Source organism: Vombatus ursinus, unplaced genomic scaffold (genome assembly GCF_900497805.2).
Source record: "Vombatus ursinus unplaced genomic scaffold, bare-nosed wombat genome assembly UNPS02004827.1, whole genome shotgun sequence".
Classification (NCBI taxonomy): domain Eukaryota; kingdom Metazoa; phylum Chordata; class Mammalia; order Diprotodontia; family Vombatidae; genus Vombatus; species Vombatus ursinus.
This window is the reverse complement of record NW_020944605.1, coordinates 1847624-1861426: the sequence shown is the minus strand read 5'-3', so window position 1 is coordinate 1861426 and position 13803 is coordinate 1847624. Positions and strand designations below refer to the sequence as shown.

General features: G+C 35.8%; 1 protein-coding gene across 1 annotated transcript in view; it reads left to right on the top strand.

Annotated features, from left to right (window-relative positions):
* The window catches only part of DMD (dystrophin), a 2133690-nt gene that overhangs the window by 674720 nt on the left and 1445167 nt on the right, over positions 1-13803 (top strand). The window contains exons 23-24 of the mRNA XM_027841994.1: positions 2875-2988; positions 4985-5140. Coding sequence (XP_027697795.1) covers positions 2875-2988; positions 4985-5140 — 270 coding nt within the window. The remainder of the gene's footprint in view (positions 1-2874; positions 2989-4984; positions 5141-13803) is intronic.

Sequence of the window (13803 nt, the reverse complement as noted above, 5' to 3'; positions counted from 1 at the left end):
TCATCTGTATTATGCTGCCTTTCTTATCTTTAGGATCCATTATTCTGATACAGGAAAGCAATTCCTAGAAGTGAAATGGCTATAATCTGAAGTGAATAAAAGTTAAAACATGTTATGCCAAATGGAAGGGGAAACATTAATTAAAATTATAAGATTTTGAAAAATAATGACAGTACAAATTTGGTATAATGTATGCAAAGTTTATAAACCATAACTGATTGTATGAGATAAATTATTATTGTTGTGATTGCATTCTCCTGTACTAATGTTAGACATTGTTTTTAAGGATAACTAGGTTACCTTGAAAACTAGTAAGTGGGTATTAATGCCTATTTAAGAGCATGTATGGAATTTAGTCTTTCTTCTACTGTCTTAAATTAAGATATGTTGAGAGTCTGGGGAAAATTGCAAATCTTTTGTTTGTATTTTGTTATACTCACGATCAGGATTGTTTTATTTTGAACTTTTGAAGTAAAAAACTCACTGAAGTCATTTGTTTCCAGCTTTTATGTAGAAGACTTATGTTTGAATAGTAAATCCAACTTTATTGTCGCACTATATAACATAATTTAGTTGCTTTAAAAATTGCTAGTTGGGCTATTAAAAAGAAGTTAAATTTTGGTACTCATAGCTTTCTTTAAAGAGTGAAGGCCATTCTACTTCCTGCAAACAATAAATTCCAAAGTCAAGTTTAGAATATGGACAGTTATTTATTACTAGATCTTCATTCCAATTTAAGTTTATTTAACTTGTGGATGTCCTCTGGAATAACAAAATATTTCAGTTGTTCTATAAAACCACAACTTAATTTCCTTAAAATTCATAATTTATATGGCAAATGCACTAGCCTTTAGAGCAAAATATTAACATACTAGTCTATGAGCCATAAGGCAGGGATTTTATTTTAAGGAGAAGGGAGCTTCTGTACTAAGCCTGACTCAGGCCGGATCCTGATAGTTTAGGTTCAGTATTGGGGAAAAAATGAGACACTTACAGGTCATTCAACAGATAATAAAGACAAGATTTACTCAGCCTTAGCAGGAGATTATTTAAGAAATGCAGGCATTGATAATGCCTTAAGTTGATTTAGCTGAGTGAAGCTTCCTAGCCTGAGTTATGGACCATGAATGATACACTAGCCAAATAGTTCTTGGAGCTCTGTATGGCTGCTTTGTATTCAGGCTACCAGAGTCAGCATTCTATATCTATAGACTCTTGTTTCAACCAATAATCTAAAGTGGTCTCAGTACCTAAGGAAAATCTAGTCCAGCTTTCAAGGGTGGAAAGATTCAAATATTGCTCCTACTAGAGATAGTCAGCTGATGGGGGATGTTTGAGGAATAGTAATGAAGAAGAAGAAAAAGGAGGAGGAAGAGGAGGAGGAGGAAATGTCAATAAATTGTTTTTTTTGAATACTCAGAAGCAAGCAGATGGAAGTGCAGAAGTGGACACAGGAAAGCTAGTCAATGTTGTTACTATTACATTAAAATTGAATATATATACATATATAAAGAGCCATATGTAATAAATTCAGAATTTCCCTACAGTAATCTTATTCTGACATATTTTGTATATGAAAACATTCATTTTTGTTCATATTTTTAAAGTGTAACATGATAGCCAAGAAATATAAGACAATCCTAGGTTGCTTAAGGTATAGTATCTAGATATAAGAAGATTAATTTAAAAAAAACAACAACAGGAAAACTAGCCAAGAGATCAATATATTTTGAAATGGACAGAGAAGTTAAGGTTTAACCAAAAATGATCCCTCTGTAACTTTACTGATAAAGGTTAGGGGAGTTACCAGAAGATTTTTAGGAGGGAAATAAAGGGCAAAAGTGATGGGAGAATGTTGGCTGCTTAATTGAAAGACCATGGAAATAGAGGGTAACATTTCACAATCATACACAGTAAAAGCTGTTAAAACATGCTTGTAAAATGACTAAAAAGGAAGCAAAAGCTAAAAAGATAGTGATATGTGGAATAATAAAAGGTTTCTTGTGAATTAAAAAAAAAACACAGAATCTCAGGTTTGGAAGGAACCTCAGGCTGTCTAATCCAAATGTATCTGATCTCTTCTTCAATCTTTTCTACGTTTCCCTCTATCACATCTTTGACAATAGGTCATTCAACCTTTGCTTGACAATCTAGTAAGCTGGAACCTACCTCCTGAGGCAGCCCCTTACATTTTTTGAAAGTCCATAATTGATAGCACATTTCCCCTTACATCAGTCTGAAATCTACCCCTCTCTAACTTTGTCGAAGTGCCTCTTGTTCTGCCCGCTGGGGCCACAGGTAACAAGTCTAGATGCAATCTCTCACCTGTTCATTACCCCCCTGACTCCTCAGCAAAGTGGTATATAGATAGAACATTTTTTTTCTTTTAAGATGATGAAATCTTACATTGAGAGTTTAAAGCCAGAGGGAAAATTGACACCATCAAATTTGGAAAACATTTTATGGAAAGTTCAGGTAAAGGAAACTATAAAGACACAATTGAATTGAGTTTATTGTTCATAATCTGGTTCATGTACCTTAAGGGCACACTTAGCAACACTACATGTTGTAGCTTAAATTTTTTCTAAAGAGTAAAATGATTTGATATTCTTGACAATAGCATCATAAACTATACTGTACAATCTTTTTTTTTGTTTTTTTAACAGTAACAGAATTCTTATTCCCATGTTAAACACTAGGCTATGACAATATAGCCTAAATAAAGAGGATTTTCTCCAGAAGAACTAATTGTAGACATATTTCAGCCCTTAGAATAATTTCTATGCTAGTGTGCAGAAATACATCCCTGTGATAAATAGTATGAGAAGTAGTTGGTGCTCGAATAACAACGTAAAATGTTTCTCTTAATTACAGAATGACATAAAAACCCTGAAGAAATGGATGGCAGAAGTTGATGTTTTCCTGAAGGAGGAATGGCCAGCTCTTGGGGATTCAGAAGCTCTTGAAAAACAACTGGAACAGTGCACAGTAAGAAATGTTTATATAAATGCTGGAGTATTTGGTTGTATAAAATGAGAAATAGACAATTCTATACTATCTATGCAAACTTCACTTGACCTAGACTAATTTTCATGATATACTATTTTAAAATTCAGTTTTAGGTAAGAGTGAAAAAACTAGTATGAGTAATTTGTTGAATCATAATAATAAATTTTGGTGATGTCAGGGATGAGGTGTTGAACCTGGAGTCAGGAAGAACTGAGTTCAAAATCTAGCCTTAGACAGTTACTAGCTTTGTCACTCCAGAGAAGACACTTAACTTCTGTCTGCCTGAGTTTCCATATCTATAAAATGGGGTTGATAAAGCCCCTACTTCCCAGGGTTATTATGAGAATCAAATAATATAGTATTTATGAAGGACTTTGTAAACCTTAAGGCACTATGTAATTTCTAGCTATCATCATCGATTAGTCCTGTCTCCTAACATTTTTGTTGTCTTCTTCTGTCTCTTTTTCTCTCGTCTCTCTCTCTCTCTTCCTCTCTCCCTTTTTCCATATACATCTATATACACATATATTATATATACATATGTATGCATATACACATATAAGTATGTGTTTGTATTTCTTAAAGCTTGTATATTTTGTGCTTGCAATCTTGTGGGAATTAAGATGATAGCTTGGAATAGCAACATAGTACAGAGAATTCTCAGATAAGGAAATCCACCCCCCCACATAATACAGGTCCACAGCTTTCCTGCAGCTTACAGTCTGAAAAAATTGCCTATAGCCCTATGAGGTTAAGTGACTTTACCCAGTATCACACAGACAATGTGAGTCAGAAGCAGGACTTAAAACCCACGTCTTTCTGGGTCTTACCACAGCTTTCTAGTTGTCTCTTTTATATTTGCAAAAGCCTAATAGTACCTGGGGAAAGTTTGTGAAGTATCAACTCACTTATCTATTTCCATATAAACACTTGCTGTAGTATTCTTTTTGTTTGGAATTCTAGATCTTTTCAAAATAAGAGTAAGAGTAAAACCTCACATTGATATTGTGATTAGGGTTTACTCTGTCAAGTAGTTGGATAGTATAAGTATCATCACCTCCATTTTATAGATGAAGAAAAAGAGACTCAGAACCTAAGCTATGGTTAATATCAGAGCTTGAACTTGGACCCAGGTTTTCTCACACTATATATAAGGACCTTTATACTCTGTCTCATTATCTCTTAGATCAGAATTTATGTTAGTTTGTGTTAGTATAAATCCTAATAGTAATATAAACTCATATCACTAATTTTGTATTTTTTCTCATAACAGAAATCCTATATTATTTTTCTTTTTTAATAATCAAAGTATTTTTCAGTTAAATTCCAAGACCAGGAAGATAATGAAATCATGTAAGTTTCATAATACTAGTTATTCTAATATACATATCTTAAATTTAAAGTTGATTACATATTGTTTTAAAGTTTACAAAGCACTTTTACATACATTATCCCATTTGATTCCCAGAACGTATCTTTGAGGTAGGTGCTACAGGTATTGCAGATGAGAAAAATGAGGCTCAACGAATTTAAGTAATTTGTCCAAAGTAGAACAAATGATAGAGGCATCTAGGTAGCTCAGTGGATAGAGTGCTAGGCATGGAGTCAGGAACACCTGAATGCAAATCTGGCTTCAGACACTCACTGCCTTTGTGACTCTGGGCAAGGCACCTGACCTTTGTCTGTTTTAATATACTGAAGAAAGAAATGGCAAATCACTCTGGTATCTTTGCCAAGAAAACTTCGTGGTCAGCATGGGTGTACTATGATTCACTGGGTCACAAAGAGTTTGACATGACTAATCAACAACAACAACACTTAATACATGTCAGAAGTGAGATTTGAACCTAAGTCCTTTTAACTCCAAGTCTTAGTATTCTTCCCACTAAACTATGTTGCCTAGTTGCATTTTTTTCAAATCATACTATACATTTTTCATTTATGGTACTACTAAAGAAACATTTTTTTTCTTTAGGTTTTAGTAAATGATATCCAGACAATCCACCCAAGTTTAATCAGTGTCAATGAAGTTGGAGAGAAGATAAAGAATGAAGCAGAGCCACAGTTTGCTTCCAAAGTTCGAGCAGAATTGAAAGAACTTAATGCTCAGTGGGACCATATTTGCCAGCAGGTAGGTGGTCTGTAATTGTGTCTTGATTTCTTTTGCTTAATATTCTCATTTTCCTTTGTCTCCCATTTAACTGCTCCTCTCTTTCAACTTTCCACTTACTTCTTTGAGTACTCAGACACTTTCAGTTCAGAATAATTAACCTTCTGTCACACAAAGATTATTTCAAATACAGAAATATGTCCAGAGTAGATATTACGGACTGCATGATTTAGTCTTACTGAGGCTCAAAAATTGAATGTCAAAAATATAGATTGACTTCACAAAATGAACTGTCACAGAAAAATAAACTTTCTTCATTTTTTTGGTCTATGTTTTCATTTAAATATTTTTGAATGTATATCTATAGATAGAGCCTATATTAAAATGAGCATGGCAGAGAGGTAAAAAGAATGAAAAAAATCAAAGTTACACACAAAAAAATATTGGGGCAGTTATTATTGAATATGACTAAGACATTCCAAATTTGAACTCTGGCCTAGAATGGTACCTGAATGGGAGGCAGGCAATTCAGAAAAGTGATATCTAATATAGTGAAAACCTGAAATTTGCACCAAACTGAACATTGATTAAGAATAAAATGAGAAACTGAGACTTATTCCACTCTATAGTTGCACAAAATATCAGCAAGAAGCTCAAAGGCATTAGGAAAAGGGGCAACTAATAAAACCAAAGCCACAGGAGACGATCAAGTCAGTAGCCTCCTAGCATGACCAGGGATGGGCCAGAAACACATCTGGCCTCTAACGCTGTGTGTGGATAGCAGAGGGCTTCCCTGAGAAAACCCCAGAGTGATTAAAAATTCCTAGGGTGAGAACTGTAGATTCCCTGGGGAGCAACAGTAATCAAGATACCTCAGGTCAAGGTGCTCTAAGGTACCCAGCACTTTGTCCTGAGAAGCCATAAAAGACCTAAAAGATCCAAGAGAATGTAGCACATGGATGTGGAGATCAGTGCAGGACCCAGGTTATGAAGGGGAAGACCATGCAAAGCCAACTGCTTTCCCCAGAAGCACAGAACAGATCAGAGCCTGCCCTGGCATAAAGCCTCGATTCAAGAACTAAAGCTGGAGAGATGAGTATACCAATGAATACTCCAAACGTTTTAAATATCACTGCAGATATAGAGATTCTCCCCAAAAGAGAAACTAACTCCATAACAACTACAAGTAGGAATTCAAAGGAAAAAAAAATGTTTCCTAAGGTCCTATGTAAATAACCTAGAAGAAATGCAGCAAGAGATTTAAAAATGAAATAAAATTCCCAGAGGAAAAAAATTGGAAGGAGAATAAATAGTTTAGGAGAGAATGTAAAGAACTAGAGACTAAGAGTATAGCCATCAATTGAGGAATGGCTGAACAAATCATTGTATAATGAATGTAATAGAAAGTTTTTAAGTTCGAAAAAACTGAAAAGAGATGATATCAGAGAATCCTTGATGGTATGAACTAATGCAGAGTAAAGTGAATGGAATCCGGAGAACAATTTGTACCAGGATAACATCACAAAATAAATTTGAAAGAAATTAATAAAAAAAAACAACTTTGAAAAATTTAAGAGTTCTGATCAATGAAGTGATCAACCTATGATGACATACGTGATATACCTGTTTACAGAGAGGTAATGGATACAAGGTGAGAAAAAAGATGTATGTTTTAGGACAGGGCAATTGTGTGTATTCATTTTGCTTGGCTATGCTTATTTGTTACAAGGCTTTCTTTTCTTTAAACTAGAGAGGGGCATAGATAGGAGAGGGAATAGTAATAGCAATGCTAAATACAGGGGGACTAATGAAACATTTTAAAAAAATACCTAGAAGAGAACAGAAGAAAATTCAGAAGGATAAAGAAAAAAAGAAGCGAGATAGTTTTGAAAATTAGAGGTAGAATTTATTATGTCATTTAAAAAAAAACAATGTTCTTTCTTTTGTGTTTAAGCTCAGAATTTTAAAAAAATCAATGCATGGGTAGATCAATGAGTGAATTGATTTAAATAGCATTTATTAAGTGATTATTCTCTAAACATATGGGAGGTACAAATAGAAAAATAATACAGTGCTTGCTTTAAAGGATGCCCCCTCCCCTAGTGTAATGGAAGATACAGCATAAATAACAGGTTTCAGTTGTAAGTCAGATAAAAAAAGATCCATTGGGTACAATTGCCTAAATGTGTTTTTATGGAAGGAATTATAAGGGGAAATAATTTAACAAAACATTTTAATGAGTTATTTTTCATCTCTTTATTTCTTAGATACAGGTTTTATTAAGAGGTTCAATGGTACAGTGGGAAGAGTCCTAGATTTGTAGTCAGAAAATCAAGATTCCAATCCTGAACCTGCTACATATTACTTGTGTCACCTTGAGCAAGGCAGTCAATCTTGGGCCTCACTTTTCTCACATTTAAAATGAGAAAGGTGGCCTAGATGATCTCTAAGATTCATTCCATTTTAAAATCTATCATTTTAGTGTCATCTAGTCTTTAATTTTTGGTTTTTTGGAAGAAAAATATAAGAAAAATTATATAAAGAGACTAAAAAATATAAAGCATAAAGGGTCAAAGTATGCATACTTCTTTCTATTTCAAAAAGTATGATTTAGAGAGGAAATATTAGGTACTTTTATAGCCATGAAACAGATTTTAATATTCTGTTAGTGGTTGAAAAACTGGGCCAGTTTTCTAATCTTTTTTTTTTTTTTTCAATTTGTCTGTGCTTTATAAGCAACCTTGAAACATTCTTTTGTCATTCATTTTTTAAAATGTTTTTCTTATTTTTAACATGTTTTTAAAACTTTGGGTTACAAATTTTCTCCCTTCTTCCCTCCCCACCCACCTTCATTGAAAAGGCAAGCATCTCGATATAGGTTATAGATGTGTAGTCATGCAAAACACTTCCACAGTAGTCATGTTGTGAAAAACTAAGTATATTTCCCTTCATCCTATCCTACCCCCCATTTATTCTATTCTCTCTTTTGACCCTGTCCCTCCTCAGAAGTGTTTGCTTTTGATTATTCCCTTCCCCAATCTGCCCTCCCCTCTATCAACCTCCTGCTCTTTTGTCCCCTTTCCCCCTTATTTTCCTGTAGGGTAAGGTAGATTTCCATACCGCGTTGTGTATGTTATTCCCTCCTTAAGCCAAATCCTCTGAGAATAAGATTCACTCATTCCCTCTCACCTTCCCCCATTTCCCCTCCTCTGTAAAAGCCTTTTCTTGTCTGTTTCATGTGAGATATTTTACCCCTTTCTACCTCTCCCTTTCTCCTTCTCCTGGTATATTCCTCTCTCACCCCTTAATTTTATTCTCCACATATCACCTCTTCATCTTCAACTCATCCTGTGCCCTCTATCTATCTATACATTTTTTCCCTCCCACTACCCTAATACTGACAAAGGACTCATGAGTTACAAATATCATCTTTCCCTGCAGGAATGTAAACAATTCAACCTTAATAAGGCTCTTATGATTTCTCTTTCCTGTTTACCTCTTCAATGTTTCACTTGATTCTTGTATTTGAAAATCAAATTTTATATTCAGCTCTGGTCTTTTCCTCAGGAATTCTTGAAAGTCCCCTATTTCATTTAATGACCATTTTTTTTAATGCTGAAGGATTATACTCAGTTTTGCTAGGTAGGTGATTCTTGGTTGTAATCCTATCTCCTTTGTCCTCTGGAATATCATACTCTATGCCCTCTGGACCCTTAATGTAGAAGCTGCTAAATCTTGTGTTATCCTGATTGTGTTTCCGCAACACTTGATTTGTTTCTTTCTGGCTGCCTGCAATATTTTCTCCTTGACCTGGGAATTCTGGAATTTGGCTACAATATTCCTAGGAGTTTTCCTTTGGGGAATCTCTTTCAGAAAGAAATTGGTGGATTCTTTCACTTTCTATTTTGCTGTCTGGTTCTAAAATATCAGGGCAGTTTTCCCTGATAATTTCTTGAAAGATGATATCTAGGCTGTTTTTTTGATCATGGCTTTCAGATAGTCCAACAATTTTTAAGTTCTCTCTCCTGGATCTATTTTCCAGGTCAGTTGTTTTTCCAATGAGATATTTCACATTCTCTTCTATTTTTTCACTCTTTTGGATTAGTGTTACAGTGCCTTGATTTCTCAAATTGCCACTAGCTTCCAATTTTTCCATTCTAATTTTTAAGGAAGGGTTTTCTTCAGTAAGCATTTAGACTTCCTTTTCCATTTGGCCAATTTTGCTTTTTAGGGCATTCTTCTCCTCATTGGCTTTTTGGACCTTTTTTGCCATTTGGGTTAGGTTATTTTTTAAGGTATTATTTTCTTCAGTATTTTTTTTGGATCTCCTTTAGCATCATTCTCAGTTTATCCTCTACTTCTCTTACTTGCTTCTCAAAATCCTTTTTGAGTTCTTCCAAGGCCTGGGACCAATTCATATTTTTCTTGGAGGCTTTGGATGTAGGAGTTTTGGCTTTGTTGTCTTCTTCTGGTTGTATGTTTTGATCTTCTTTATCATCAAAGTAAGATAATATAGTCTGACTCTTTTTGCGCTGCTTACTCATGATCCCAGCCAATTACTTGAGTCATAAACTCTTCGTTAAGGTAGGGGTCTGTTTCCAGTGTGGATGATGTACAAACTTCAAGGGTTTTGTGCAGCTGTTTTCAAAGATACTTCTAGAGACCTATAAATTTTCAGTTCTTCCAAGGTGGTATGATAAGGGGTGAGGTGTTTACTCCTTTCCTGGCCTGTGCTCTGGGCTATGAGTGCACAAGCACTCTTTTCTGTCTTGGAAATGTGAGGAGGATTTCCTCTCCACAGTCACTACAAGAAATCCACCATGCCAGCTCTCCTCCTCACCCCAGAACAACCACCCAGAACTGCTACCCAGATCCAAACATGAGCAAAGCAAGAGAATCCTGCACCAGCAGAGAGATCCCTGCAACCCCCTCTGATCAACCACTTGATTCCCCCTCAATCTGCGGGCCAGAGGCAGCCGCCGCCCTGGGGCCAAGCTCGGGGAATCAGGCTGGGACCCCGTGCCTCTCTCTTACTGCAGAAACAGACCCTTCCCACTGACCTTCTAAGCTTCCTTGGCATTCATGGGTTGAGAACTCTGGAAACCACCACAGCTGCCTGTGATTCAGTCCTGTAAGACCTGCTACAGGTTTGTTATGGCCTGCGTGCCCATGCCCAACTGCCCTCCTCTCCCAGCCTGGCTCAGTGTACCTTTCCGATCAACCATCTAGGTTATCTTGGGCTGGAAATCTGTTTCACTCTGTCTTTTTGTGGGTTCTGCTGCTTTAGAATTTTTTAGAGTCATTTTTATGGGTATTTGGAGGGGTTTGGGGGAGAGCTCAATCAAGTCACTGCTTTTACTCTGCCATCTTGGCTCCACCCCCCAACCTTGAAACATTTTGAGGTCATGATCTACATCCTAGATTGTCTTTGAGATATTGTATTTTAGAAGATAACATAGACATGGTTCCTATAGCCCCACTCCACCAAAAAGAAACCTTGGACCAACATTCATTAATAATTTTACATCTTGTCTCTAGCATGACCAAGCTTCATGTATATCTGTATTCTTCATTTCAACTACAGGCTTTTAAGTCTTGAATATTCAATTTTATCTATCCCATTTATGGAAAAGTACAAGACTAGTCCATAGTATTAACCTCTGAACGTTGGTCATCTGATATTTTTGCTGCTTTTTCACTCAATGTTATGTCAGTCAGCATTTGAAAATGTGTAGTCTTTGCACATAAAATCAATAATTTTATCAACAAATATTTATTAAGTGCCTCTTATATGCCTGGTACTTTGCTAGCCACTGGGGATTCAAAAAGAGGCCAAACCCCCCCCCCCCCAAAAAACAGTCTGCGCCCTTTAGAAACTAACAAACTAATGAGAGAGATAAATCTCTCTACCTATACATATATATGCATGTATATACATACATACACACAAATACACACACACTTATTATTCAGTCATTTTTCAGTCATGTCTGACTTTTCATGACCCCATCTTGTCAAAGATACTAAAGTGGTTTGTCTCTAGCTCGTTTTACAGATGAAGAAATGGAGACAAACGGATTAAATGACTTGCCTAGGGTGACACAGCTAGTAAGTATCTGAGGCTGGATTTGAATTTAGGTCTTTCAGACTCCAGATCCAGCATTCTATCCACTGTGCTATCTAGCTGCCTTTCTTCCCCGCCTTGCTCCCAGCATCCCATGTAGTACAGTCTTTTCCATTGATAGTCAGCTTGAGTACCTGGAAGTCAGCACAGTTCATCTCCAGATTTCCAATTAAAAAAAAAAGTTAGCAGGGTGCCAACTAGTATCAGGATTGCAGATAGAGAGGAGAACGCATATCACTAATCATAATTTCTGTTATGATTGATGCTTTTGAAGCTGTAATATTTCATTATTGGTCCCTGCCAGGATTGGTGAAGAGGCCATGGTGAGACTCATGGTCTTCCATGGTGAACTTTACCCCTCATTCCATGTCTGTTTCTTTCCCCAGTCACTTTTCTATCAGACACAACTGGTTCCTAAGCAAACCTCATCACACAAACTTTTTTTCTACAATGACTGAGATTCATATAATTTTATATTTTCCTTAATTTCCACTGCTGTCTTTTCAATTCTGTTTTGAAATTTGCATGGCTCTTTTGGCATGGTATGATTTTATTTTATCTTGCTCCATTCAAGTCAGCTCTTTGGTTCCATTTATATATAAATTCCTGGATTTTATTTCTGGTTTTCTTCCTGGTTACTCCTACAGCACTTAATACAATGTTATATTTTATTCCTGTCTCCCAATTTACTTTGCTTAATGTCCTCCTGATGACAAACAGAGCATTCACTATCGAACCATAAGTTCTCCTTTAGTTCCAGGCCTTTGACTTCTGGCCAGTAACCTTTACCCTCCTGCATTTATCACTTAGCCATTCCTATATATCATGTAGGCAAGAAAGTAAAAGGAATTTTAAAAAAAGAGTTGAAAAAGCAACATAATTTTTCTGGAGGTGAAGCTATATGGAAAAAGCTATTGCTTACAAAAATACTATAGTTATATTAACTCACAGAAGGAATAGCCCTAGGCTAGTAGGCTTGTTTTTTTTTTTCCTTTGAAATAATTCATTTCTAAAAGAAGTATTCTGGAGAAATTATTATCTAGAATAAATAGATTAAAAATACTGATGTCTTCCTGGAAGCAAAATTTGAAATTGTAACTTACCAGCTAAAGACCTTGGTTGATACATTTAGGGAGTCCCTAATTAATTAATCAGAACAGGAAAAAAAACACAAAATAAAAATTTATATTACTGTAGTGAAATCTTGAGCTAGTTTAAATGTGTTGTGAAGAAGCAATTATCTACAAAGCAAATAGCTACAGTTTGATTTTGGCCCTAATTTTAAGAAAAGAAAAAAAAAACTTTCCTTTCTCAAGGCATGATTTTTTTTTTTATCCACACTCATTAATATATCTATACATAAAATGTGGTTTTTTTTGTTCACTGTTCAGTCGATTTTGCTAACAGATAAATTTCATCTGTATGATTGTTTTTGTGGTTTATTTTGCTTATGAATTCTTCCACCCAGAACCCCTCCCCCACTACACACAAGCTAGTTGGGCCTGGTCTGGCAATAAGCTGTATCGCTGCTCTATCTTTCTAGTTAAAACTAAAATCTTGGCTTTTTGATTACTTACATTGTTCTAGGAACCACAGAAAACTTATTTAACTCTCCAGTCAATCATACTGATAGAATCAGAATTTTGGACTTGAAAAGGAACTTTACTGCTCAACAAGACTTATTCAATCTACCCATATCAACTCTCTTATTTTGCTTTGCAGCAGCCTTACAGCAAAAGATCTATGAGAGCCTGTCTGAGAATTCTGGCTCCAAATGCTAATTCAGGGGAATGGGTATAAGAAAAGGGGCAGAATATATCTTCCTCCAGTGATAAAATTTCCTTCCCCATGTGATAGCCAAAAGCTCTTTTCCCCTATCACTCTCCCAATCCCCTTTGCCTAACCACCTCAGTTCCTTAGAATCCTTCTTCAAATAGCTCAATACTTGGTTCAGTTTTCCTCTCTAAACTCATACTTACCCTTATACTTGGACACCTCAATAGATATGTTGATGTTACTACAAACATAATGTCTGGCCATCCATGAAGGGCAGCTTATGAAATACCTATTTATGTCTATTAATACTCTCTTCTCCACTTCTCTCTGGTCTTCAGGAAACTTTGACAATGCTATCAGGGCAAAATATTAAGGGAATGAAGGGTCCCCTGGATTAGAGAAGTAGAAGTCTGAACATGAAGACATAACCCAAGGCATAGTGTCGCTTCCCCAGCTTTGCCCTCATGTTTTCCTTCCTTGGAATCCTGCCTCCCACCCTTTCTGGAATAAAACATGTTTTAAGACAGCCCTTTGAAGTGTACCACCTTCATCCCCAACCCCACATCCTTCAAACTGTAGCAATTTTGCTTCTACCCGTTAACACCCGACTGAAACTATTTTCTCAAAGTTCTCCAATGACCTCATCAAATAGCCTTTTTTCAATCCTTAACATGTTAATATCTCTGCCGTATTTGAAACTATTGACACCACTTCCTGTTTCTCATTCATTCCTTGGCTTTAGGAACATAACATTTTCTGGGTTCTCCTCCCTGTCAAACTGCTC